The 27,592-nt window shown below is 44.0% G+C and overlaps 1 protein-coding gene across 11 annotated transcripts in view; it reads right to left on the bottom strand.

Moving 5' to 3' along the window:
• NTM (neurotrimin) overlaps positions 1-27,592 on the bottom strand; it is a 907,778-nt gene that overhangs the window by 146,219 nt on the left and 733,967 nt on the right. For all 11 annotated transcript variants that reach the window (XM_070272994.1, XM_005611723.4, XM_070272992.1 and 8 more), the window contains one exon: positions 24,422-24,654. In XM_070272994.1, the coding sequence (XP_070129095.1) occupies positions 24,422-24,654 (233 nt within the window). The remainder of the gene's footprint in view (positions 1-24,421; positions 24,655-27,592) is intronic.

The following is a 27,592-nucleotide window of genomic DNA, read 5'->3' as shown; positions in this document are numbered from 1 at the left end:
TGAGGCAGGCTACTTCGAAAGACTGGACTCCTCCCCTTCCTGCAGGCAGGTTTCTCTCAGGCCTTGAGTTGACTTAAAGATTCCCCAGGAGAACTAGCCTGAAAATCAGTTCTAAACGCCAAAAAAAATGGGGAAAGCCAGATTAAAGTATCAGCCCAGAATTTATGCTCTGGACTTAAGGTTTAATAATGCAACAGAAAATCAATATTTAATAAAGCAAATGATGGAGGAAAACACTGCCCGGGAGATGAGGCTGCTGCACTGTTTTCAAACGTCTCAGTCCCAGAGGAGATTGACTTGGCAGAATGGATTGGAGACTAGGCTGACAAGAGAATCTGGCATGCAGACAATTGCAGGTCCCATTGATTCCTATTCTGTTATCTCTGGGCTTGCCGGCCATTTTTATTAAGGGACTAACACAGAATTACAATGAGAGTGATATGAGATACCCAGTAAAGAAGGGACCAATGGACCAAGCCAGCCTTCCATTAGCAATGCAGGATTGTCCTGACCCATGTGAGAGGACCTCCGAAGTTCACCATCTATTTGGAGAAATAGGAGGGGGAGGAAGGGCCTAGAATTGTACTTCTTTAGATGTATTCCAGAGACGTGACAAATGATGAGTTGTTCCCACCTAACTCATCATAAAATGGGGAACTGTGGTGGAATGTACCTAGTCAGCACAAGCAGCATCGTCAACAGTAGCTTGCACTTAGTAGGGATGTAACTGTCACTCAGTGATTAATGTATCTTGAGAATCCACGATCCAGGAGAGTAAATTTCCTTGGGTTCTCTCTGACTACTTTGTGGATTGCAAGGCATTTCTGAGCTGCAGGAAAACTGAACAGAATTAGACAGTTTTCTATGCTGCATCTTTTATAGCAATTTGAATATTTCCGGTTAGTCATTTTTCATTGGAAATTATTCTTCCCTTCGGAGACAAAACAGGCTTCATCCTGTCTATTTCTTGCTGACCTAGACATCTGAGTCATAGTTCATTTAATATTCTTATTTGGCTAGAAGGAAATATAGTTGTTACATATCCAACAACCTCTGACTGGCCAGGACAAAGGGTTATACACTTCCACCTTAAACAAGTTCATTGTGTTTTCTGCTACTATTCATGGCTGCCACGTATAATACAGTAAATTCTTTCAAGTGATTGTGTCTACCCATCATTTAGGGCTCCCAGTGCAGCTGGGAAGAACTACTGACAACTAAAGCCAATATGTTGCTCACAACATAAGAAGCCTCAGGCGAGGTACAAGACAGCCGCCACTTGACGAGGAATGAATTCATTTGTAATGGACAGATTGGCTACTTCCATTTATTTTCTAAAAAAAAACACAGAATGAAGACAGGACAGTGTATTTCTCCTGGTTAATTATGAAACTTCATCAGACATCTTTAAAACAATCATAAATTATGAAGATAATATATGCTTGAGAGGGAGGCAACTCAAGATGAAAGGAGAATAAGTGCAGAATCCAGTCTCCAGAAGGAGGAAGGGACTATGTCAGCCTTGCTCATCACTGTGCAGGCCTGCCATATAACAGGTACGTAGTAAGCACCCAGTTAATTTTTACTGAGTGAATGACTGAGTAAACTGTGTCGAAAAGAATGAAAGAGGAGCATGCTATGTGGGGATCCAGGAGAGGGAAAGACAAGTTCAATAGCATGATTTAGGAGATGTCCAGGGAGAAACCCCAGCTTGGCCACTGGTTTATCCTGTGAATTCCTCACCATGTCACTGGCATTCTATAAATAGAAGACAATGATACTTTCATATCTCTTGCTAATAAAGTGCTACGAGATTGTGAGTAGCAGTTATGTTCCAGAAAGTAGTCTTGATGCTAGAAATGATGGTCAATAACACAGTGACTCTTACCCTATTCCCCCTGTTTGGGCTTCACTTCCTTCCAAGACTGACAAAAATTTTGTCTGCACAAATCTCCAAGTTTAGAGTCCTGAAATCCCAGGTGCCACATAAACGTTGCGACCAGTTCGTACCCAGCTCCGGGGTACCCTGGAAGAGATTTATGACACAGACAAATAGATGACGTCTTATTTAGCATGAGGTGGGCAAGGAGGGTGGACCTATTGCAAAACTGACATTACAGGGCTAGCAAATGGGATTTGGAACCTCAGTGATTCAAAAAGGTTGAAGAAAGTAGGTCATGTTCTCTAGAATACATTACATGGAACTTCGGCTGAGATGCTCTCTGTTCAATTCTGATGAGGGAGGAGAAATGCTACACACTGTGTCAGGGCCACAACAAGCAGGACAGAGCAGCAAAAGACAAGAAAAACTTGGGCCGTAAAGGGCTTTAGGTGGAAATTGTCAACACTGAGAGTAATTGATCTATCTACTAAATAGCTCAGGGGCTGCTATCAGAGCAGCTGTAATAATAATTTTATTTATAAAATTCTCGCTTCTCCTGAGATGCTCAGGGCACTGTACAATAGCACTAAATAAATTAAATTAAAGCATGAAATATTATGAAAATGCAATGAAATCAACCTTGCTGAGGAGACAGGGAAACCCCCAAAAAATAGAAGAAAAAAGACTTCTCTGCAGGAGGCGGCACTTAGCAGGAGGATTGTGAGAAAGCAGAACAAGGGCTCCACCTCCTAAGGAGGGCCTACCCACCATGGGGCATTCCTTCAACAGCAGATGCAGGTTCAAGTCTCAACTTCTACTCGGAAGCTTTATGATCACTAGCAAGATTTCAGCCCCTCTTAGCCTTGATGTCCTCATCTACACAGTGTAGATATCAGATTCTTATCTACTGCTTATGGTTGTTGTGGGATTTAAATGAGAATCTGTGAGTGCTAAGCTGATACACATCATCAGGTAAGAACTCAATAAATGTCTGCTATTATTATCACTGTGATCACTGGACAGAGCATGCATAGTGGAGGACAGAGACAGTATGTAAGGCAATCAGTTAGGTAAAATGTGATAAAAGCCTGAAGCAAGGCAGCGACAGTAAAGATGGAGAGAGATGAATAAGGGATATCTATTGGATCGGGTGACTGAATGAGTCGTGCTACAGAAAGGAAAGAATCAAGGATAATCTCTCGTTCTCCATCCTGGGCGATAGGAATATAGATCTGCCATTCTTCAAGATTGTTTATACACAAGCAGGAAGAATTTGGGGTGGCAAGGGCAGTAGAGTAAGATGAGTTGTTTAATTTTGAACATATTTTGGAATTTTCAAGAGGAGAATCCAATGGGCTCTTACAGATACAGCTTGCTGGTGTTGGATATAAGGATGTGGCCGTCATTAGTGACACCACAGCAGTTGAAGCCTTGGCCCTGGTGGATCATTGGATCTGATGTAGCCCAACTGAGAAGAACAGAAGGGTAAGATGTGGAGACCAATAGGTGAGAGGAAGCAGAGAATAAAACAGTCATATAGGAAAGGTCTAGTGAGGTAAGAGGAAACTTGGGAAGAAAATCTTACTTCAGCTAAGGGACAAGATCTTTAGAGAGTTAACTGTGTTCTATCATGGCTTCTTTATTGGATAGAACTTAAAAGGAAAAAAGCATGCCTCCTGACAGTAATAATTCCGTAGGGAAAGGCCTTGTTAGTCTATAGGGTAAATGCTAATGTTATTCCCCATCATCGCCACTATAAATGCTCTACGTCTATTCGGGTGATAGGACTGAGGAAAACTTGGGGAGGCAGAACAGTACCCCTATTTGTGCTAACATGTGGGAGCAGCAATATGGGAGCACTAGATTTGAATGCCAGGCCCCCCTCAGCCAAACCAGTGGCCAGACACGTGACCAGTAAACACTCAGTGAGGATCCACAGGTGATATCCAATGCTCGAGGTACATTTTAAGAACACATGTCATCTTCAGTGAGTTTTAGTTGAATAAACATTCTTTACTTATATTCTACTTTTTTAAAAAAAAATCAAAGTTGACATCACTGACGACTACCGTGAGAATGGCTGGCAAGGCCGATGGTTAACAAACAGTCATTTCCATGCAGTAAAAAAATTACCATATGCTGGGCAGGACTATGAAACCTTTTAGTGGAATCATCTCACAATATAACCTCACAACAACTCTTTGAGAAAGACTTTATAATTATCCTCATTTTGCAGATGAGATAAACCCAAAGCACAGAGAACTGAAGCCCAAGGTTACACAGCTCTTATTCTAACCTAGTGAGGTCTCAGTCCAAACTCTTACCCACCATGTTTTACTGTGTTCTCTCACACATATAAGTAAAGATTTGTCTTTGATCAGGGGCAAGGGAAAGAGGCCTGGATGAGAGCCAGGAGAGCTGGGATTGGTCCTCACAGCTGCCCTTAATCAGTGGTGTGACTGTGACCTTGGACAAGTCAGTTAACCTCTTAAGTTTCATGTTTTCCCATCTGTAATATTAGAACAATGGTTCTCAACATGAGTGAAAAATACAAGCACCCAGGAAGTTTTAAAAAAACAATCATGCCATGGCCTTATCTCTAATAAATTGAATCAAAATCTTCAGGGACAGGACCTCAACATCATTCCTCTTTAACAATACCCCAAGTAATTGTAATGGGCAAGAAATGTGAGAATCACTGGCTAGGTGGGCTTCAAGGTGGCTTCTAGCTCTGAAGTGATTTGAGCCCATGACCCATGTTTATAAAGCCCATTCCTACTTGGGATCCGGTCCACTGAGTCAGATTAACCTGCGTCTGTGCTCATAAAGGGGAGTATAGCCTGGCGGTGGCCTAGGTAGAGTCAGACTGCACAGATTCTGGCTCTGTTACTTACTAATGTGTGACCTTACCCAGATTAGTAAGTTTCAGTTTCCTCATCTCTAAAGTAAGGCTAATAATAGCATCTGTGGCATATGGTTGTTTTGAATATTAAATGTGATAATATACGTAAAGTGCTTCTTCCAATTCCTGGCTGCTACATAGTAAGGTTTCAATAAGGTATAGCTATAAATACTACTATCATTGCATGACAAAAGCCTGCCTATTACTGAGTTCCTACAGTTGCCTCTAATAGCGCTGTGAGAAGAGAAGCTATGGTCATAATCTTCTATGACCCAACTATCTGTGGGCACATCAGAGTCACTGTGCCCCAGTGAAGTATCCCAGCCTGGAGCAAAAGAGGCCTGTGTGCACAGCAGGAGTCAGAGAAGGCACCTGGGACTCAGCCAAAATTTTTGTACTGTGGCCACTGCTCCATTCCAGGAAACCCCTCTTTCCTGATGTTCTTGCCTGTGGCCAGGCTAGGACTGATAACAGGCAGTGCCTCTCTGCAGAGAAGGATTCCAGGTGGCTGGAGGCATGGCCATGACATTTCTGATGATTCGTACTTCCACAATTGTCATTCCTTAGAGTAGATGAGTGGGGAGTTGCGTGGAGTAAAGCATCAGGCCGTTTGGAAAGGCACCTCTGCTCAAGTCATCTCAGCAGTCCCCAGGCCCCCAGCTGAGCCTGCTTTCCCTCTATGGTCTTCATATCCATTGTGGATAAACACTACAAGTTCATTACATCCACGATCAGCTGTGAGCTCCTTCTGGCTCATAAACAGATGGAAAGCTCCCCACACAAACACACACAATTGCATATACACACATATCGCATTAGGGACAAAGTACACAGACATGTGTTTGAGTCTCAACAAAGAAATCTTAAGTATACTGTCTCCCCTCCCGGCACTGCGCAGGAAGAGAACTTCAACGGAGATTGTGTGTGGACTCCCCAGGGGAAATGATATATTGTGGGTAAAACTGCAGCTCAGTTCAAGATGCGCTTATTAAGTGAAATGAAAACGAAATAAATAAAAGGCACATTTGATTATCTTATCCTCTCCACAATAGCAAGGTAAGCTCTTAGTGTTGGATGCAAAACTATGGATGCCATTTGGAGGAGAAACGGCCCTAAGGGACAGGTGGCAGGTGACAGCCAAGACTGAAGGGCAGGGAGCGGGCAGCATGCTAGGAGCAAGGAGCTGTGAACTGAGAGGGAAGGGGACAGTGGGGAGACTGAGGGATACCAAAGGATAAAGGGACCGAGGAGAGAGGGGGAAGGGACAGAAAGAGAAGGTAGAGGCTGGGGGAAAGAAGATTCTGGCAAATATTAGAACAAAGAGCACGCAAGCAAAAGAGGGCACAGTCTGAAAACAAAAGGTCAAAAGGAAGCAGGCTGCTGGTGACAAGTGAGAGAATGGTGGATCAGCCTAGAGAATGACTTGAAGAGTAAAACAGAACGCTTTAGAGAAACAAAAAAGATTAAAGATCAAAAAGAAACCAGAACGATGAAAAACTGCAACTGACAGAAGACAACAAAAAGTACACACGGCTATAAAACAAGTAGCTGGACAGCCTCAGAGAGACAGATGGAGAACGGCAGAGAGGGAGAGAACTGCCCACGGCAGACAGGGACGGCTACACGACAACTCTACTGACCTTCTGAGAGGGGCCCGCTGAAGCCGACTGGAGAATCAGTGAGCAATTTAATCCCTGCTCAAGGATAAAATCTAGGCTGCGAGCTTGGTTTGGCCTCCTCTTTGCCCAGGGCAGCTCCAGTGGGCACAGGTCAGGGATAGACTGGATAAGGATGGTGAACCACGGAGGGCCCTTTTGCCTTTGCTTTGCTCCCAGATGTCCTCTTTTCCAAACTGAAACTCTGTGAGAAATCCTCCTGAACAGGGTCTGTTCTCCCCTAATTTGGGCCCCTTTTGCTCTTCAGAAAAATTCCCGACTTGGTAGCACAGCTTACAAGACTCTTGTTATCCGGCTCCTGCTCCCTCTCCAGCCTCACCTCTCAGCCCTCTCTCCTCTCAAGGCCCGCCTGTGGGATGCCCTTTGGTTCTCAAAATTGGCCAAGTTCCCGTTCATGTCCTAGTCTTTGCACATGCTGTTGTCTGTCTGACGGTACACCTACCCTACTTCACCTACTAGCCCTACTCAGCTCTCCACCAAGTCTAGTTTCCTTTGGGAAGTCCCCTGGGGCACTGCCACAGGCCCTAGGACTGGCCCCAACTCTCAGCCTATATTACAATGAACTACTTACTTCTCTTGTCACCCAATAGAATATTACTTCTTTGGGGACAAGTATCTGGTCTTCGTGTTCTACCCACAGAGTCAAGCATGATGTGTGGTCATAGAAGGAACTCAATGAATATTTGAATAGTGAATGAATGAAGGAGGAAATAATTTGTGCTATAAATGCTTCTTTCCTCAACCAGTTCCTGGGTTGAAAGGTGAGGCAGGAGTTTCTGTGTGTTTGGAGGGAGAGGTGGTAATGACCCTGTCTCAACTTACCTTCTATTGCCAGGCTGATGGGCTTCTTGTTGTCCTGAGTGCTATGGACTGCCCTTGCCTACATTTCCCAGTGCCGTTAGCTATCACCTATAGGGCTGAACTTACTCTAAATCTAAGAAAGATTTTTAATATGAAAAACTCACTTGTCATCCATATTAGGGTTCTCCAGAGAAACAGAACTAACAGGATATATATATATGAGGAGATTTATTATAGGATTGTCTCACAGAATTATGGAGGCTGCAAGCTGGAGAACCAAAAAAGCCACTGGTGAAATTCAGTCCTAGTCTGAAGGCCTGAGATCTAGGAGAGCTGATGGTGTGAGTCCCAGCTTGAATCTAAAGGCCTGAGAACCAGGAGAGCCGCTGTCCAAGGGCAGGAGGAGATGGATGCCCCAGCTCAAGCAGAGAGCAAGTTTGCCCTTCCCCTGCCTTGTTGTTCTATTCAGCCCTTCAATCAATTGAATGCTGCACACCTGCATTGACCAGGGAGCTCTTCTTTGCTCAGGCTACTGACTGAAATGATAACCTCTTCTACAAATACCCTCACAGACACGCCCAGAAATAAGGGATGCCAGTTATCTAGGCATCTCTTAGCCCAGGCAAGTTAACACACAAAATTAATCATCACAAGTCCACCTCTTGTTAACTTGGCACCCATACCCATCTTCTTAAATTACATTTACTCTCCAAATATAGACAATAGCAAGGTCACGATTCTACCTAGCATGATACAACTATCCTGCATATAACCAAAAACGCACTAATCCCTTCCCTACAAGATGAGGGAAAGTTCTTGAGGGGTCTTTACTCTTCTAATATCCTGTAACTTAAATACCATGATGTAAAATTAACACCACAAATACTGATACAAAGTCAATGCATTTTATGTTACATGAGAAGGGAATAAGAGAGGAAAGGAAACAAAGGTATTTGCTGAATGAATGTATATATATATGCACACAAATATCTTCATAACAAGATAAAGAGGAACTATTGAAATACAACAATTAGAGTCCTCATTTCTGTAACTGGTCACGTGGTTGTAGCTTGTGTTTATAACTACCTTCTTCCACTAACTACTCTGTATTCCTTTTGTCTTCGGCAAGCACCTTAGCTGGTCATGGTTCTTTACCTGGTGGGATGACCCAAACCTTCATTCCTCAAGGGTCTGTACCACTAGCAGTCCTGCCTGGATAGGGTTGTTGGTTTTCCACTGTCCTTAGTCACAGGGCATGGCAGTACTAAGAGAAGGCCTAAGGGATCTCCTGTATTCCCAACATGCTCCGCCTCACCTTCATCGTGGAGCAGGAATCCAATTTCTCCCTGGTAGTCAGGATCAATCACCCCAGCCAATACGTAACTCCTGTCCTTGTGTGTTGATTCAGAGGTATAAGGAGACCAAAGTGGCTAGTAGCAGTCTTTTTTTTCCCCCTCAAGAAATTTTATTGGGCTTATATAATGGTTTGTACTATTGTGTAACTTCCAGTCTACATTATTGTTTATCAATTCCTGAACACACTTCATCATGCTCACCCTTAGTAGTCCAATTTTTATCCATCACATATGTGCCCCTTTATCCTTTTTGCCCAGCCCCCAACCTCCTTCCCCTCCAGTAACCACTAATCTGTTCTCTTTATCCATGTCTTTGTTGTCTTCCACATATGAGTGAAATCATTCAGTATTTGTCTTTCTCTGTCTGGCTTATTTGCTTAGCATCATACTCTCAAGGTCAATCCATGTTGTTGCAAATGGGGCGATTTTGTCTTTTTTATGGCTGAGTAGTATTCCTTTGTGTGTGTATATATATATATACATATATATGTCTTCTTTGTCCATTCAGCTGTAGAAGGGCATTTGTGTTGCTTACATATCTCGGCTACTGTGAATAATGCTGCAATGAACATAGGGGTGCATAAATCCCTTTGGATCATTGATTTCAACTTCTTTGGATAAATACCCAGTCATGGGAGAACTGGATCTTATGGTATTTCTATTTTTAATTTTCTGAGGAATCTCCAAACTGTTTTCCATAGTGGCTACACCATTTTGCATTCTCACCAGCAGTGTATGAGGGCTCCCTTTTCTCCACATCCTCGCCAACATTGGTTGTTTTTTGTCTTGGTAACATTCTGACTGGTGTAAGGTGATAGCTCATTGTAGTTTTGATTTGCATTTCCCTAATAATTAGTGATGTTGAGCACTGTTTCATGTGTCTGTTGGCCATCTGCATATCTTCCTTGGAAAAATGTCTGTTCATAGCCTCTGCCCATTTTTTGATCGGGTTGTTTGTTTTTTGTTGTTGTTGAGTTGTATGAGTTCTTTATATATTTTGGAGATCAACTCCTTGCACCATACACAAAAATTAACTCTAAATGGATTAAAGATTTGAAGGTAAGACCTGAACCATAAAACTCCTAGACAAAAATATAGACAGTGCACTCTGACATTTTTGAACACCATGCCTACTTGGGTAAGGGAAACAAAAGAAAAAGTTAACAAATGGGACTACCTCAGACTAAAAAGCTTCTGCATAGCAAAAGAAACCATGAACAAAACGGAAAGACAACTCATCAACTGGGAGAAAATATTTGTAAATCATTTATCAGGCTAGTAGCAGTCTTAATTTCCAGTTGAATGGAATCATTGTTGTGTCACTGGGCGGGAGCATTCCCCCGCTTGCAACTAAGGTCTGCAGACCAGCAGAGCATAAAGATGAGGGAACAGGAAGCAAACATTTTGCTAGCGGTCACTAGCGGTAATAGTGAGTGGTGCCATTGACATTTCCACCCCTCGCTTCCTGGTCCCGTGAGTCCTGGTTAGGGGAAAAACAGCCTCTGAGCTCCAGAAGAGGGCAGAATATGCCTTTCCTGAGTCCTAACCAGGCTGGAAGCTGCCCTGCCCAAAGAAAGAAAAGGGGCTGCAGATGTTTCAGCATGCAGCAATGAAAGACAAAAGCCGAATAACTCTAGAAACGACAGTAAAACAAAGTAGAAGAATATGGGGAAAGACCATACAGGCCCATGTAGCTGATGTGCTCCTCTTTATGTCTCTGTTCCCTATTTTTCACTTGAACAACAACACAGCAACAAGCTCAGGAAGACGACAGCCACACTATAATTAGAAACACACAACAGGCCTACACACCAGATTTGATACAATTCCTTCTACCGAGCCAGAATATAATTTAGTATTTTATATAAAAAATGTTCTCAATTTGACTTTCAGTTGCCTCTGGCCATTGGCTCTGCTGAGCCCCAGACCCCCCTTACACCAGTTCCTCACCCAACCTCCACCTGAGTGACTCAGGTCCAGTCCGTCTGGGGAGCAGTCAACATACATCTTCTTATTTTTTTCTAGAAAGTTCTTCATGAGATCCTGAGGTAGACAGCAGGAATGAGGGGTCTGACAGGCAGTTTTTGGTGCCTCATGTGTGGTAGTCTCTGAATCTGCTCTTCTTCCTATTTCCAAAAATCTTCTGTTTAAATGGCTCTCCTGGTGCTTGATCTTACCCTTTCCTGCCTCATTTTAAGCTTTACCCTTTCTTCATGGCCTGGTGTAAACTTTAGCTCCTGTTGGTGAGCTGGTTTCATTTCAATAAGTCTCTCTGGAAGAGGGTCATCTGGGGACACTGGGCCCAGCCCACCCTGACGAGTGCACACACCCTCCAGCCTCACTCAGTGGCTCTCAAGTGCTATTTGTCTCCCCCACAGAGGGAGGGGGTCTCCTCAGGTCAGGAGCACAGGATAAGCCATGTTCTCATTCTCTCTCAGTGTTCCTGCCTCAGGACTCCCCCTCCAGCCCAATCACCACTCTGACAGCAAAGGTCTTTCAAAAACATGACTCATGGAATCTCCTTGCTTGAGACTTGTCTGCGATTCCTCATCCCCTCCACGATGAAATGGGAACTTCTCAGGCAGGCAGAGATCTGGCCCTCTCCCTCGCCAGGCTGTGGGCCTCCCTTCACAGCTCGAGCGTTCTCTCCAGCCCACCGAGGGGAGTCTCTGGAGCCCTTCCGTCTGTGTCGTTCCTTCACCTGGAGCACCAGCCCCTCCCCCCTTGCTGAGGAAATCCACCCTGGAACACTCAGTGCAATGGCACCTGGTGTGAGAACAGGCTGATCAACTCATTTGGACAGAAATAACAGAAAAGTTCACGCTTTCACACTCAAGCAAAGAAACAGAATAAATGCTGAAAAAAAAATCAAGTTCACTTAATGGCAGGCCCATTTCCCTTTATTTATTTCTTCAACAGATATCTACGGAGGGCCTCCTATGTGCCAAACCCTGTTCTAGCACTGGGATACAACAGTGAACAAAGCTGGCCGAGCCCCCGTCACAGCGCATGCGTCTGCTGGGGTGAGACCAACTACAGTCTTGGCCATGGAATATACATCATGTCAACAGGTGGCTTATGTCATGAAGAAAAGCAAACAAGAGAGTCCCAGTGAGTGATTTGATGCAGGGGGTCAGAAAGGCCTCTCCCACAAGGGGACCTACGGAAGAGAGGGGTGCGTGAGGGACACGCAGGCGCGCGGTACTGGCAGAGGGAGCTGCAAGTTTTGGCATTTGGATTATTTCATCATCTCCTGCAGGTGCCCCAAAGATAAGGAACTTTGTTACATCTACCTGACAAGGGTGGTTCCAAAAAGGCTCCTTTAAACACGAATTGATGAAAAACGGTCTGCCCCAAAGGTGAGTTCAATTCTCACAGTGAACAAACCCAAACTTCTGGCAGATTTGAAATACCAACTGTCTCTGACTTTAAGACATTAGGGACTCCAAACATTGAAGGTCCTTTTATTAGTTTCTTGTGGTGGCTGTGACAAATCAGCACAGACTTGGTGGCTTAAACAACAGGAATGTATTCTCTCACGGTTCTGGAGGCCAGAAGTCCAAAGCCAGTTTCACTGGGCTGAACCCGAGGTGCTGCAGAGCCATGCTTCCTGAGGGTGCTGTAGGGGACAGTTGGCTTCTTGCCTCTTCTAGCTTCTGGTGGCTGCTGATACTCCTTGGCTGGTGGCCACATCACTTCAATCTTCAAGGCCAGCAAGTTTGAATCTCTCTCAGCTCCATCTTCACATCGCTTTCTCCTCTGCGTGTGTTTGTATCAAACTTCCCTCCGCCTCCCTCTTATAAGTACACATGAGGTTACGCTTAGGACCCACCTGAGTAATTTTGGATAATCTCCCCATCTCAAATCCTTAACTTACTCAAATCTGCAAAGACGTCATCATATTAGCTAACATTCACAATTCCAAGAATTAGGACCTAATATCTTTGGGTGGCCATTACACAGCCTGCCACTGCCAGTCCCAACACACGATGAATCATGTTGCTTAATGATTAAAAACACAGAGGGAGCTGGCCTGGTGGTATAGTGGTTAAGTTTGCACGCTCCTCTTTGGCAGCTTGGGGTTCACAGGTTTGGATCCTACACACCAACACAGGTATAGACCTACACACCACTCATCAAGCCATGTTGTGGTGGCATCCCACATACAAAATAGAGGAAGACTGGCATAGACGTTAGCTCAGGGACAATCTTCCTCAGCCAAAAAAAAAAAAGAAGCTTTACAGTACAATCATTATGCAACAAGTAGCCTGTGAGCCCCTACTAAATTCCAGGCACTGGGGATAGAATGCAACAGCAGACATGCTCCTTGCCCTCAGTAGGCTCACAGTACACCGGGAAAACAGGTGGTGAGGAACAGAGTGAGTGTGGGCAGACTAGCTATTTTATTTTCAGTTTAACAGTGGAGAGATAAAACGTCAGACTATCCATTTTGAAAGACTTCTATTTGCTTGGCCTTCCCGGACACCCCAGCCTGCTCCCAAGCTTGCCGAGGTACCTCTCCCTTAGTCCAAGGATTCTCCTGAATGTCTCTGTTACAGCAGCTCCCCTTTTAAAATTTAATTGCTGCCCACATCCCCATAATATATCCTGGTGGTAGGAACCAGTCTCATTCACCTGTGTATCTATTTCAATCTGTATTCCAGTACTTGACACATGGTAATCTATGCAGGAGTGAAAGGGAAAAAAGAAAATCACAATTTCTGATCTTCCTTTCTCAGAGAAGGAAGAGAAGGCACGGACGGCTTGGGTCCTTAGAGTGAGGGGCAGCATTAGTGCAAGTGCCCGTCTCTAAAGTCCAGTTTCACAGCACAGTACGACCACCACAAAACATGTCCAAACATAACTGTGAGAGCAAAGGGGGTGACGGCAGGAGAGCAGAGGACCATCACCAGTGAGATCAGAAAACCGGGAACATGCATGCATTCGTGGGATAGAGGATCGGGTCTGTTTAAAGAGCCTAAAGGAGATAAACAGAAGTAACAGCCTAAAAATCTTTACTGCTAATAAATAAGTACAAAAATGAAGAACGTTAATATGTAGTGGCGGTCAGTGTCCTCGCGTCTATTTGGTAACTTTCTCCAAATTAGATTATGTTATATATCAAAAAGTTTCTGTAAAGTGTATCTAATCTGAAATAGATGAAAGCAGTAGGTCATTTTTCCAGGTACTTACTGTCAAGATTCAGATTGGAATCTAGGACTCCTAAATCCCGAAATTTACTTCTTTCTGCTAAGCTATTCAATCCCCAGCGGAGCCAACACTGGGTTCATTGTACAGACTCCCAATTAATCACAGTAGAAAGCATTATTTGCCAAGTGCAAATCTTCTATTTTGAATTCTTAATCCCTCCACCAGCTGAGTTTACCACAAAGACATGAATACATAATTGAGACATAAAGAAAACATGCCACCAAATTAAACTGTCCTAATTTTAAATCAATAAATTCTTTCTCAAATAACATGAAAGGAAGATCTCTCAAAAGAAAAACGTTGTGCTCCAACAACTCCAGGAGCATTTCACCACTGAGCTGAACTCCAGCAGAAGCCAATTAGATTTCATACCAACGTTAGACACAGACGACATTCAATGCGAATATAAGTCCTAAGATATATTCCAAGTGGTGACACCTCAAAGCCTAAATTAGCCTGCAGACATCTGACACACAGAGTCTTCTCAATGCACATGGGTTCTTCGGTAACCGTGAGAGGTGGCTGCAGGCGATGGGCCAGCCTCACAGTTCCTAAGGGCTGTGGACCCCTTCTTGCAAGTCTCATTTATCCTTAGCAGCATCCTTGCCCTCTCCAGTACAATAATCATGATGACAGAGCAAAAACCCCCAGGACAGTGTACTCCAGTTGCTAGTGTACAAAGAAATGCACCTTAACTATACTGTGGAAAAAGAATCATTACTGTGACTGCAATTATAAAACATATATTGTGGTGCTTTTAAAAACTGACCTAGTTGATATGTCAATTATACTTCAAAAAAAATTGACCTGGTGGAAGAAGCGTCTTTGACAATCTTTCCCCTTTGTATCTTTACCATGCAAAGGACATAGACCCTGTTGGGTTTGGATACACTCTTTCCTTCCAATACTTCTTCCTTCCTCCCAAGGTTTATTGACCCTGGTACTTTGACCTGGTAAATTGACCTGGTCATATTTCTATTTCAGATAGCCCTCTGGATGTTTGTCCTTTGCCAAAACAATCTAATGTAACTTTCCTTGAGAAAGAAAAGCGATGTTCTTATGAACATCAAGGAAAACCAAGCCTGTGTTGAAAATCTACCTGACTCCACGGCCGACTGCTTCTCAGTGAGCCCCTTCCTCGGCTCACAGGCTGTCCAACGCAGAGGCAGCCTATCTCTCTGGACACGTGCCCAGTGATTTCCCCCCAGGAACCCTGCCCAGTGAACACTTTAGCATCTTCACTCTTCCTCCAACATGTCATACAGTTTCAGACTTTCTAGCTTTGCACATGCCGTTGCTCCCGCCTGGGATGCCTTCTCCTCTCTGGATCCCCTGAAAAATCCCAGTCACCACTGAAGACCCTGGTGAAATGCAACCTTGCAGTTATGCCTGATTGTGCATATAAATTCAATTATTCCTTTTCAGTGTATTCACTGCATTTATCTGTATAAGCATCCTAACCCATGTTACCTCATGAGAGAGTTATTTTTAGTATAGTGGTCTCTTCTGCTAGACAGGGCAGAAACTCCCTCTGAATCTCTATGCCCCCAGTGCCTGGCTTCGAAATACTATTAAAAGGAATTGAAAGGTGTCAGTTGACAATCCTCAATTGGACAACAGATAGACTAAGACTTAGTCACCAACTTCTCCTCATGCCCTAAGAAACTAGGTATTTCCATTTTAGCAAGGAGAGAAGAATTGGCAGAGACTTTGAGGGGCTTTTTTGTGTGTGTACTAAGAGTCTTCTCGCAACATCACGGCATTCAGACCAGTGATGCTCTCCTTGATACCATCGTAGATACAACCTATAGGTGCGACCTACTGAAACCTTTAGGAATGTGGTACTGAGGGTTTTTGGGGACATATTCTAGGATTAGCCAGATTTGTACCAGTGGGTCATGAGGACACAAAGAGACCTCATGCAATCCTTAATTGTCACTATTTGCTTCAAATTCAGCTTGAATAAACCACAGGGAGCTTCTGATATGGGAATGGGAGTCTAAAGAAACGTATCTAGGAAGTGCTGCTTATTCAGGATCTGATGCTTGCCTTTTCCCCAAGTAAAATGACAACCTGTCTCACCTGGAAGCTGCAGGGCTATACAAGGTCCAGGAGGAATCAGAGCAACTTTTCTCAGTTCTGTGGTATTGGAACCTGAGGCAGCTCAGACTCGCTGGGGAAAACCACCTAAGGGATAAGAATTCTGTGGGTGCTTAAAGAGCCTCCCTTGGGATTCCCAACTGCTTACCTGCAGGGATACTGCCTGACTCCTCTAGGTCTCTGCTGAGAAGCAATAGCGTCACTGGAGCTTTCTGCTTCCTTAAAGCTGTGAGTGGTGTAAAGGGCTTGGATAGGGGGACCATATTTTTATTTACTGTTCTGACCTGGAAGCACCAGGAGGCAGATGTGAAGTTTCCCATACTACTTAGAAAGATGAGGACCCTCCCCAGCCTTACCGGAAGGCACAGAAAATGCCGTCACTAAACCAATGACTTTTATTATAACGATTTGTTCAGATTTCTTTAGTTTAATGGACTCTACCCTACTCGGCTTTGCAGACAGATGATGTTTCAGTGGGTTTACTGAAATGTTAGTTAACCCACTAACAAATTTTGTCTCTTCATCGTCAGAAACTGCATCAAGACATTTAAAAACTCACCAGGTAGAACCCAGTTGCCTCATTTGCATGCTTTCTAAATCCTGTAAGTCAGTGTCAGGTAAAACGCTCTACTTCCTTGTCATTCTCCAGGGTGTTTTGAGAACCCTCCATTTTTTCGTGGAATTTACTTTCCCGACTTTTTGAAAGTTCTGTCAAATTCAGATGCACGGTCTTATGACCAGACCAAATGTGCATTTTCACCTGTTTTTTGAATAGGGCAGGAGGAGGACAGAGAATCTGGTAAGTAGTTTGGGATGGCAAATGGGATCTACTGTCACACAGGGCTACTGAAACCTGAAGAACACAGATGTACTCAGAAGGTGACTTCTGTTGATTTAGAGCTGCATGGGGATGTTTTCCTCCACCAGGGACTCAGCAAAGACGTAGCTTGAATGGAAAATAGTTAGTACAAAGGTCTTCTCAGCTCCACAAGAGACTTGCAGTACCAAGAGGGCATGCTGCGTTCTGGGTGATGCCGCTGGAGAGACAGAAACCTTTGCTTTCAATGTAAGGATTAGAGCACATTACTCCCTTTGATACGTTGTATTTCAAATTTCCTTTTGTTCAGGTTCAGGGTTGGGGGGGGGGGCTATGGAGTGTACCCATTTCGAAATTAAAAGTTATTGTTCCTGTTCTCTTAATCGTAATAATGAGTTTGGCTAGACAAGGTCAATTACTTATTTAGGATTGGAAAGCAACAGGATTATACACATCAAGCAGATAAGGGGAGAGTGTCTGGAACAGGAAGAAAATAAAAGGTAAATGCAGGGCTGGTACCGCTCAGGCACTATTGTTTGCAAGTCACCTGCCTGTGCTGGATATCTCCCTGGCGGGGTCCCTTCCTCTCTAGAATGGATGGCAGTGTCCTGGCTTCCTCCTCTCATTCCTGTCCCAACCCACAGACATTAGTGTTTCTTCCTTTCACGTGAGCTTCAGAGCTGTTTGACTCCAAAAGGCAGGTAATTAACTATCAAACAATAGCAGGGATTTTCAGATTAATTCTGCCTAGGAAGAAATAGGAAATCTCATTTACACCAAACAAAAGGGAGGGGGTGATTAGATGCTCCAGTGACAAAAGAGAGAACTAAGGCCTGGAAAACTGATAAACAAGACAAAAGCTTTTATTATTATTATTATTATTATTATTATTATTTGACTAACATCTCCACTTTTATAAGCACTGTAATCTCCTGGTTACTGTCATGCACATACGTCTGTAAGTGAGAGCAGAGCCGCGTGGGAGCAGCCCCAGGCCCCGCTCAATGACGAGGCCAGCCCTGGTGTTCTGCAGACCACAGAGCAGTTCGCTGCAACACCACACAAGGGCTTTTAGAAATACAAGTAAGGTTTTTGAGATGTTTTCCATGCTGCCCTTAATTTGGCAAACGATTCAGTCCCATGAAGCATTTTATTCACTCTGTGCTTTCCAAGATGCGGCCCCTACCAAGGGAATAATGGAAACAGGGGTATGGCCATTTTAGGTAGTCTGAGAAGCTTGGTTTGACAGCAAGATCGAGAAGGGGAAAGGATTAAAATATGCAGCTAGACTCCAGAAGCAGCCACTTATTAATTACACTCATAAAGCAGAACACCCTAAGGTCAAAGGGATGGAAATCACTAGGCCAGAATTTTAATAAATCTTAGATGGATCTCCCTCACCCTGGCCTACAAGATTATGTTCTGGCTGCCTAAGTGGGAATGCAAATCCTTGAGTGGCATTTCTCACTCTTCACAAACTCATTTTCAATGGAGGGTTCAAGACATCTTACAATCAAGAAGTCCAAGTGTCTGAATTCCTCTACCTCTGCTGCCACGTGACGCTTTACCACATGACGTTTTCCATGGGTTAGTATCGCCCTCCCCGAGGGCTCCACAGCAGGGATCTCAATGTCCTCATGGACTCCCCACCCCCATTCCCACAGCTACCCAGTCTTCAATTCTGTGTGTTCTCCTTTGGGTATGTTTTCAGACTCTGGACTTTTTCTCTGTCCTAGCTAATGGAAGAACTCCTGTCTTCCATTTTTTCAATTATTCTCTCTCGTCTTTAAAAGACCACCATCTTTTCTTATTTCCATCTTCTCTCCAAAATTCCATTCTCTTTTCCACGCCATTCTTGATCCTTCAGGTCAATGAAATCCACTCTTCCTCAAACACGTGCTGTTTCACATGGTAGTCACAGCACCGTCCAACAGAATTTTCTACAATGCTAAGAAAATCCTACTTCTGTACCTTTCAATACAATAACCACTGGTCACATGTGGCTAGTGAAGCACTTGGAATGTAGCTAGTGCCACTGAAAAAGTAAATTTTAAATTTTATTTGTTTGTTTTTTAAATTATTTAATTGAGGTCATATTGGCTTGTAACATTGTGTAAATTTCAGGTGTATATTATAATATATCATTTCTGTATAGACTGCATCTTGTTCAGCAGTAATAGTCTAGTTTTTATCAGTCACCATACATATGTGCCCCTTTACCACTTTCACCCTCCCCCAACACCCTTTCCCTCTGGTAACCACTAATCTGTTCTCCTTAACCACAGGTTTATCTTCCACAAATGAGTGAAATCATATGGTGTTTGTCTTTCTCTGTCTGACCTATTTTGCTTAGCATAATACTCTCAAGGTTCATTCATGTTATCACAAATGGCAAGATTTTGTCTTTTTTATGGCTGAGTAGTATTCCATTGTATATATACACAACATCTTCTTAATCCATTCATCTGTTTATGGGCACTTGGGTTGCTTCCAAGTCGTGGCTGTTGTGAATAATGCTGCAGTGAACATAGGGTTACATAAATCTCTTTGAATTGTCGATTTCACGTTCTTTAGATAAATACCCAGCAGTGGGATGGCTGAATCATACGATAATTCTATTTTTAATTTTTTGAGAAACCTCTATACTGTTTTCCATATTAGCTGCACCAGTTTGATTCCCACCAGCAATGTATGAGGGTTCCCTTTTCTCCACATCCTCTCCAAATTTGTGATTTCTTGTTTTGGTGATTATAGCCATTCCAACGGGTGTGAGGTGATATCTCACTGTGGTTTTGATTGCATTTCCCTAATAATTACTGATGTTGAACATATTTTCACGTGTCTGTTGGCCATCTGTATATCTTCTTTGAAAAAATGTCTGTTCATATCTTCTGCCCATTTTTTGATGGGGTTGTTTGATTTTTTTGTTGTTGAGTTGTGCTAGTTCTTTATCTATTTTGGAAAGTAACCCCTTGTCAGATATATGATTTGCAAATATTTTCTCCCATTGGTAGGTTTTAGCTAAATAAAATTTAATTTCAAGTAGTGACTGTGTAGCTACTTAGCTCAGCTTTCCTTCCGTTCCGCCTTCCTGCCTCCAGCCCCTACTGCCTTTCCCTCCACTTCCCTGCCACACTGGCTCCAGGGCCACTCCCCTCCCCAAGGTTGTCCCCTGTTCGTGCCTTGCCTAAGAGACGTGCCTCACACGATGAGCTAGGCTCTGTCTGCAGCCCTGAGCCTGTTCCTCCCTCCACGCTGACCTCGGACAATGCAAATCAGAAGTACCATCACCTTCTTCCTGTAGGCTGGTCTGACATCCTTGACCCAGCAGGCTGAGTTCTCTGGGCCACTCACCCTTACTCTGCCTGGAGCTTTCTATGGCTCTACTTCATAATTGCTCCTCCACCCCTATACTGCCCACTGCAAGGACTCTCCTCTCCAGCCCAGGACAGACACGCCCCAGTCCATGCTCCAATCACTAGAACAGCCTGCCGGGACCTTTGGAAACCACCCCCATCCCCACCCCCGGCAGCATGGGGAAGGTTTAGGAGAATTTAGGTAGCCCCAGAGCTATCTTTCTAAAAGAACAAAGGAGAATACAGTCCAACAGCAACAGGTAGTGAGAAAAGAAGAGATGGACCCATTAAAAAAGGTTATGAGCATTTCCCTTTTTCTTTTACTGTAAGGATATGAAGTGTTATCAGCCACATTTTTAAAATATCCTAGAGAACAAAGCACACATCTAGAACTTGCCACCAGGGAAAGGCTGCCCTGAAGATTGGAAAGACTGAAGATGACGCTTACAGCTGAAGCTCTGGAAACACGAGCCAAGGGAAGCCCCCAGCTCTTCACCCTGTGCTTGAGTTACAGAACAGACCAGTGTACAGCAGCACTGGGAAATCTGGATGCCACATAAATGGACCAGGCTGACTTTTGTAAAGGTTACCTCTGAATTCCATTAAAACATCTAGTCAGATAACATGGGGGTAAGAGGACCGACATTGCAGGTATTTCCAGGAGCGTGGAGCAAGTCAGTGCCCAGGAAGGATTCAGCCAACAGCAGCTATACTCTCAGAAGCCAGATTCCTGGGGATGACTTGGGTAAATGTCATACAGCTCCATCTTCGCCACACGAACGTAACTAACTCTTCAAGGGCAGCCGTTTACTCATCTTCGTGTGCTAAGTGCTCGGCCAGGGTACTGCTAACCAGAGCTGGTTCTCAGTGATGATTTACTGCATGAATGAATGAAGGCATGAATGAGTGCACACACAAAGGGCTGAAGAGTCTGATTCTTAGGCAGATGCAAAGGTGTCATCAAGGCTGTCAGCAAAACCTATACATGTTGAAACACAGTCATAGAGAAGATCCAGTACAAAGACCTAACGGGGTCAAAGGGGTATTTGATGGTAAGGGCAAAGACATAAGCAAGACCTCAAGCAGCTGGCATGACTCTATGGAAATGCCATTACTTTCCTTCATATTTATATATGAAGCTGACCACATACACGTAAATACACAGACTCATGGGTAGAATATCAGTTTAGTTCTTTTCTGGTGCTGCTATTGTGTGTGTGTGTTTGTGTGTGTGTGTGTGTGTTTAATGATCATAATACCATGTTGAACACTTAATATGCCTAACTTCATTCCAGTAGCATTCTGCTCAGGGTTGACTAGCAACTTCAACAAAATCCAGACAGTCAGCTTCTGCTAGGGGAATTAGTGTTTATGTTCAGTACAATAACTGATCCCAAGATAAATATATTTCTTTTTTTAATCCTGGATGGTGATGTATCCTCTTTCCAATACAGAAACAGGAGTGTGGCTCTATTTAGTTTGTCTGATTGCTTTTAAGAGTGGGGACAGGTTTGCTCTGAAAAATTCTGATCCTCTATTCATTAAAGTGTCAATAATGCTCAGTCCAGGCATATTGACAGCAGATTAGCTGGGGCTGAGTCTGTGTACAAGACCAGGGCCTTTTTTAACCCAGCTTGTTTCCAGATCAATATAGCCATCAGCATTCGAAAATTAGTCCAAGATGAGATTCCAATACTTGAGGTAGCATGTCATGCTAAGAGGGCATCTAGCCAAATCACAGACGTAAGCACCGAGCTGAGGAGCAGACATTTTCCATTAGCTGGGACATGAGCGAAGATGTATGGAGACCCCGTCCTCTCACTGCCTCCCGTCTCCCCCCCAACCCCCACAATCTGCCTCCTCTCGCTGAGCCTATATAAGCCCTCTGGGCTATAATTCCAGCCTTTGCTTCAATAAGCATTTATTAAATGTTCACTTTGTATCAGGCACTCTCTCAGGTACTTAGGGCCGGAGTGTGGGGGGGGGGGGGGGGGTGTGTGTGCGGGTGGCTTAAGAAAAAAGAATGACAAAAACACAGTCCTTATTTTCAAGGAAGCTTCACCTTTTTTCACTCTTCCTTCCATTTTCCAGTTCCATAAAGGTTCTGCTTCCTAAAGCAAATGTTTGTAACAGTGCATAGATCCTAATATCTCTTTGCTATTGCTACATATCATGCTCTCAAGAATAAGGGGAGGATGGAGCAAGAGGGGATGCGGGGAATGGCTTCTAAAGCGCCGCTAGTAGAGACTGTGGCTGACGCCACTACAGCACTCGCCACACCTCCTCACTAGAACGGTGATTCTCAAACGCTTTCTGACGCACTATCTACAATTAAAAGTGTATTTTACAATAAAAACTTGCACACACTGAAACAAAAATCTCACCTAACAATACCTACTCTGCTGTTTGTAATACACTCTGATACCTTCAATAGAATCCCATTTCTTTTAAGAAATGCTGCTTTTATCCAGCAGTTTCAAAAATATTAATTTATAGAACCAATAAAAGAAAAAGCGATCATAATTTCCTTTTGGAAAGAAAGAATAAGAAAAAAATAAATAAAAACAACTTGATATGAACAAGCTTTGCCACAGCATGAGGTGCTGGACCATCCCGCTGGCATAAACCCTGACCAGAGCCGGAGCCCATGCTGTTCTTGTCAGGGTGTGTCCTCGTATCATCGTCGCTTGCCCGACCATGCTCTTCCCAGTTCCCAGCCACCATCAAGCCATCTCCCAGGTAGCCTTCCCTAATTCTCCAGCCTCATTTGCATTCTTCCTTCTTGAGCCACCTTCCTGCCCACTGTTTCTCTGACAAATCAGCCAACAACTCTGCCCTTCCCTTGGGCACTGACAAGGCGGGGCCGCTGAAGGAGCCTCCAGAATAGGAGTCCATTGCCCTGGACCTGCCGTTTAGCTGGACGATGGGATCTGGGAATCACAGAGGAAAAGAAACACCAAACAGGAGCCGGGCTCCATCGCTCAGGGCTTAAGCTTCTGAGACAATAAAACGAGGTATTTGGTCCACTGTAAAAGATGTTTAAAAAGTTAAAAATTGGGGCCAGCCTGGTGTTGTAGTGGTTAAGTTCGCACAATCCACTTTGGCAGCCTGGGGTTCGCCAGTTTGGATCCCGGGTGTGGACCTATGCACCACTTGTCAAGCCATGCTGTAGCAGGTATCCCACATATAAAGAAGAGGAAGATGGGCACAGATGTTAGCTCAGGGCCAGTTTTCCTCAACAAAAAGAGGAGGATTGGCGGCAGATGTTAGCTCAGAGCTAACCTTCCTCAAAAAAAAAAATTATTTTTTTAATTTTAGAGAAAAGTTAAAAAGTAACAACAATATTAAAAATAATAACAGTAGGTAACACTTAAGCAGCACTTGTGTGTGCCAGGCCCTCTTCTAAGTATCTGACACATTAGTACATGTAAACTTTAATCCTCACAACATTGACTCCCATTTTACAGAAGGAAACTACGAGGCACAGTTAATAATTTGATCAACGTCTCGCACCCAGAAAGTGGCCAAGTCTGACTCTGAGCTCTTCCTCCCTAATAGGTATCTGTCCACAGGGGTTAAACGTTGTCTGAATGCTCCAGGCCAGTCTGCTTCATGGAGAACAAGGGAGCACCACTCTCAGGGCCTCAGAAACCCAGAGAGAACAGAACCAGGAAAGATGCAAAAACAAAACAAATACACAGGCCTCAAAAACCGGGTGGGGCAGGGGGCAGCACAGAGGAAGAGGAGGGGAGTTGAGGTGCAACGAAAACATGGCAATCAGACCCAGGTGTTAAAGGGGAGATGTGGTATCAGAAACTGGGCTGGGAGATGAGAGAAGATGCAAGCAAACTGGGAACAATGGAGGCGGCTGCGAAGGATGCATCCCAGGGAGGTGTCTGGAGCATCTGTGGTCAGCTCTGCTTTCCTTGAAGGCTGTGTGAGGGTACGGCATATGTGTAGTGACAGAAGAGCTAAAATGCTGGTCTTAAAATAAAGCAAGCTTAGAATTGGATGGAACCTAAAAACACTTAGAGGAGGAAAAAGCCAAGGAAAGCAATAATTAGAAGATAATTTTCTGAGAAAATATATTATTGGAACAAAAGCCCCCCAGAAAAAAAAAAGAAGAAGAAGAAAAAATCCTAGTTCTATTGAGTGGGAAAATTACTTGAAAATTCAGCATCGAATGGCAAAATGGCATTAAGGAAGATGTCCTGGTCCGATGGAACAAACAGAACACATCTCTGTTGAGAAGCACAGAAGGAGTGTCCAATACAGGTTCTCCCTGCTCCCCACCCAGACCGCCCACTCAAGCCCTGCCTACCTTGCACAATGAGGTGGACTCGTGAGGTCTTTGGGTGGTTGTCCGTCTGCACAGAGCAGGTGTATGGGCCTTCGTCATACACATCCACGTTCTGGATCTCGATGCTGTACTGGGTTTGGGTGTTGCTCAGAAGGACCACGCGTGGGTCCAGGCACCACTTGTCATTCCCAGCATAGAGGATGGTGCTGCGGTTTAGCCAGGCCACCCGGGTGACCCGGTTGTCAATTGTGCACCTGGAGGGAAGATCAGATGGATGGTCAAGGGATTGGAGAGAAAATTGGAGCCATCAGACTGAGGTCTTCAGGGCAAGGCTAGGATGACTTGTTATCATGCCTTGCCTTCGCTCCCTGCCCACATACATTTCCTTTGTTTGATTTGTCATGGGTGGGACTTTCTGGAATTTGGTGGCAGAGGTCTTATGGCATTACAGTCTCAGAACATTGGCTATGTCAGACTTCTGGGTCCTGAGCATGCCAGGGCTTCTGCAACCACCTAAGCACAGGACTACTGACTATTGAGTAGTAACTAGTCAATAGTTACAACCTGGAGGCATCGTCCTCACCAAGAATGGCTGGGCCTTGGAACACTACCAGCCCTCCCTTTGCTCAAGAATTTCCATGACGTGGATGATAAGAATCCCTCACATTACCCTCTGGGTGTTTGGGGTATACTAAGGTGTTCAATACTTATGAAAACCCTATGAGGAAAGTTCTATTGGTAAAAAGGAACTGAAAAACAGAAAGACTAAATAATTCTCCCAAGTGACACAGATAATATGTGCTAGATCAGAGACCCAGATTTTAACTACTAAACATTATTCCTCTCATCTCAGAATAGCAAATTCCGACAGAAGGCTTCTGAAGTCAAAACTAAATATGGACCACCACCATTGCTATTTATCTTCATTATATCTAGGGGCAGAAATGTTCAATTACTGCTAGACTAAAGTCATTTTCCAAAATCTCAAAACCGTTTGCACATGTAAAAATAGATGTTCTTTCTTTTATTTTTGCATCTGGAGTCCCCAAATTGTGTAAGCTCCCTTCTCTTTTCCTATACGTTCAAATTTCCCATCTACTCTCGCCAAGTACTCATCATATCTGTCTGTATTCATTTCCCTCTCTCGCCACACCAAGTATGTTCTATGGCCTTAGGCTAAATTCACAAACACAGTGTCCTGATCCTAACTATAATGCTGGAAATAGCAATGTAGCACGGCATGTATAATGAGGCCTCAAATTTATACATTCTTTTTCAGTGTACAAAGTACTTTTACATCCAGACTGTCTCATTTGATTCTTGCAGCAAATCTGTGAGGTAGATGATCTTACTCATTCTCTACTTTAAAGACCAGGACTCCAGGGGTGGGAATGGTCTGGTAACTTGCCCCAGATTAGAGAGCTAACAAGTGAAGGAGTCAGACCTCTCAGCCTGGTCATCTAATTCCTGGTCCTATGTGCTCCTCAGAAGATGCAAAGGTGAATTTCTCAGTGGGGAGGGACTATTGCCTCTACTGAATTCTCAAAATGGTCTGTGACCATAAAAAGTCTAAGAACTGCTGCTGAGCACGCCAGCTTCCCCAGGCAGTCCCTCTCGAGATGAGATATCCTGTCCCTGCATCCTTTCTGCTTGTACTTGTGTAAATGTCACACGATCACTGCAGGGCCACTCAGCGGCAGGTGGGAAGCCTTGCTGAGAGCTCCCGTAGCTACGGAAAACCACTCAACCAGAAACACCTTTGCTCTGGTGTCCGGCAAGTTTTGTGCTGCTTATTGTGTTTTCTGGACAACACAGGATGGCAATGACAGAAGAATTAACTAGGGAAAGAGTGGAGGAGCATTTCTAGCAGTGGGCACGGACCACCCGCATCAGAATCACATGGAGGGTTTGTTACAGATTCTTAGTCTCACCTCCTGTCCCACCGATTCAGAATCTTTGGGAACCCACAAATATGAATTTCTAACAATATCCCACTTGGGTCATAGACACACCAAAGTTTGACAAACACTGGTATAGAGCAGTGTATCCAGGACCAGCTACATGATTTGTGGAGCTCGGCACAAAATGAAAATGCAGAGCCCTTTGTTTAAGAATTATTAAGAATTCAAGATGCTGAGAGCACAGCATTTAATCAAGGGTCCTTCTGAGTGCAGGGCCCTGTGTGAATAAATACACACCCTGAAGGGATCTCAAAATTCACCGTGCTTACGAACTGCCTTGGGATCTTACTGAAATGCACATTCCGATTTGGTAGGTCTGGGGTGGTGCCCGAGACTCTGCATTTTTAGTAATCCCCCTAGTGACACCAATGCTGATGGCCCCTAGACCATTCCTTAAGTAACATAAATCTAGAAGTGAATTGTATGGCCATTAGGGTTTGAGAAAACCAGCTGATCAGCGTCAACTGGGAGCTTTACAGAAACGCAGATCTTAGGCCACATCTCAGATATAATGAACTGGAATCTGCACTTTAATAAGATCTCCGGGGAACTAGAATGCACATGAAGTTTGGACTGGTCTAGAGTATACTCCGAGACTTCCATTTGGCTTTGATGACAATGCCCAGAACATACTCTGAGGGTGAACGAGAGGGTGAGAAGTGCGGCCGACGGAAGAAGCACCTCATGTCGTCCCTTTCCTTACCTTCCTTGTAGAGCTGATGCTCTTCCTCTCAGGCTACCCCACCTGAGATGTGCCTATGGAACCAGAGTGGGCTGAAATCCCTTAAGAACAACACACTCCACAGCTTGCTTTGCTAGTAATGTACCTGGGATGTTATTCATATTAATAACTTTAAGGGCGGTCCCTGCTCTAAATTTTGCTTGGATCCAAGCAGAGAAGTGGGTGAAATTCATATTCACGGCTGTTTATTGAACACATATTACATATATGCTTGGTACTGTCCAGGTCTATTATATACACTACTTCATCATCTCAAAAACTTGGTTGGGTCCACTTAGTATTGCCAATTTACAGATGGGATTAACTGAGGCTTAGAAATATCTAAGTTGACTAAGATCATGCTAATATTAAGCTGCAGAATCAAGACTCATACCCAGTTTTGTTTCTTTGTTCAAATTCAGTGTTCTTGAGTGTCCTTATAGGACCTCCCAAGAGGCCCTGTAACATTTACGTTCACTGTGCATCAGAATCACCAGGAAGCCCTGAGAA

This window comes from Equus caballus, chromosome 7, assembly GCF_041296265.1.
Source record: "Equus caballus isolate H_3958 breed thoroughbred chromosome 7, TB-T2T, whole genome shotgun sequence".
In the NCBI taxonomy this organism is placed as follows: domain Eukaryota; kingdom Metazoa; phylum Chordata; class Mammalia; order Perissodactyla; family Equidae; genus Equus; species Equus caballus.
This window is presented reverse-complemented; position numbering and strand designations above follow the sequence as displayed.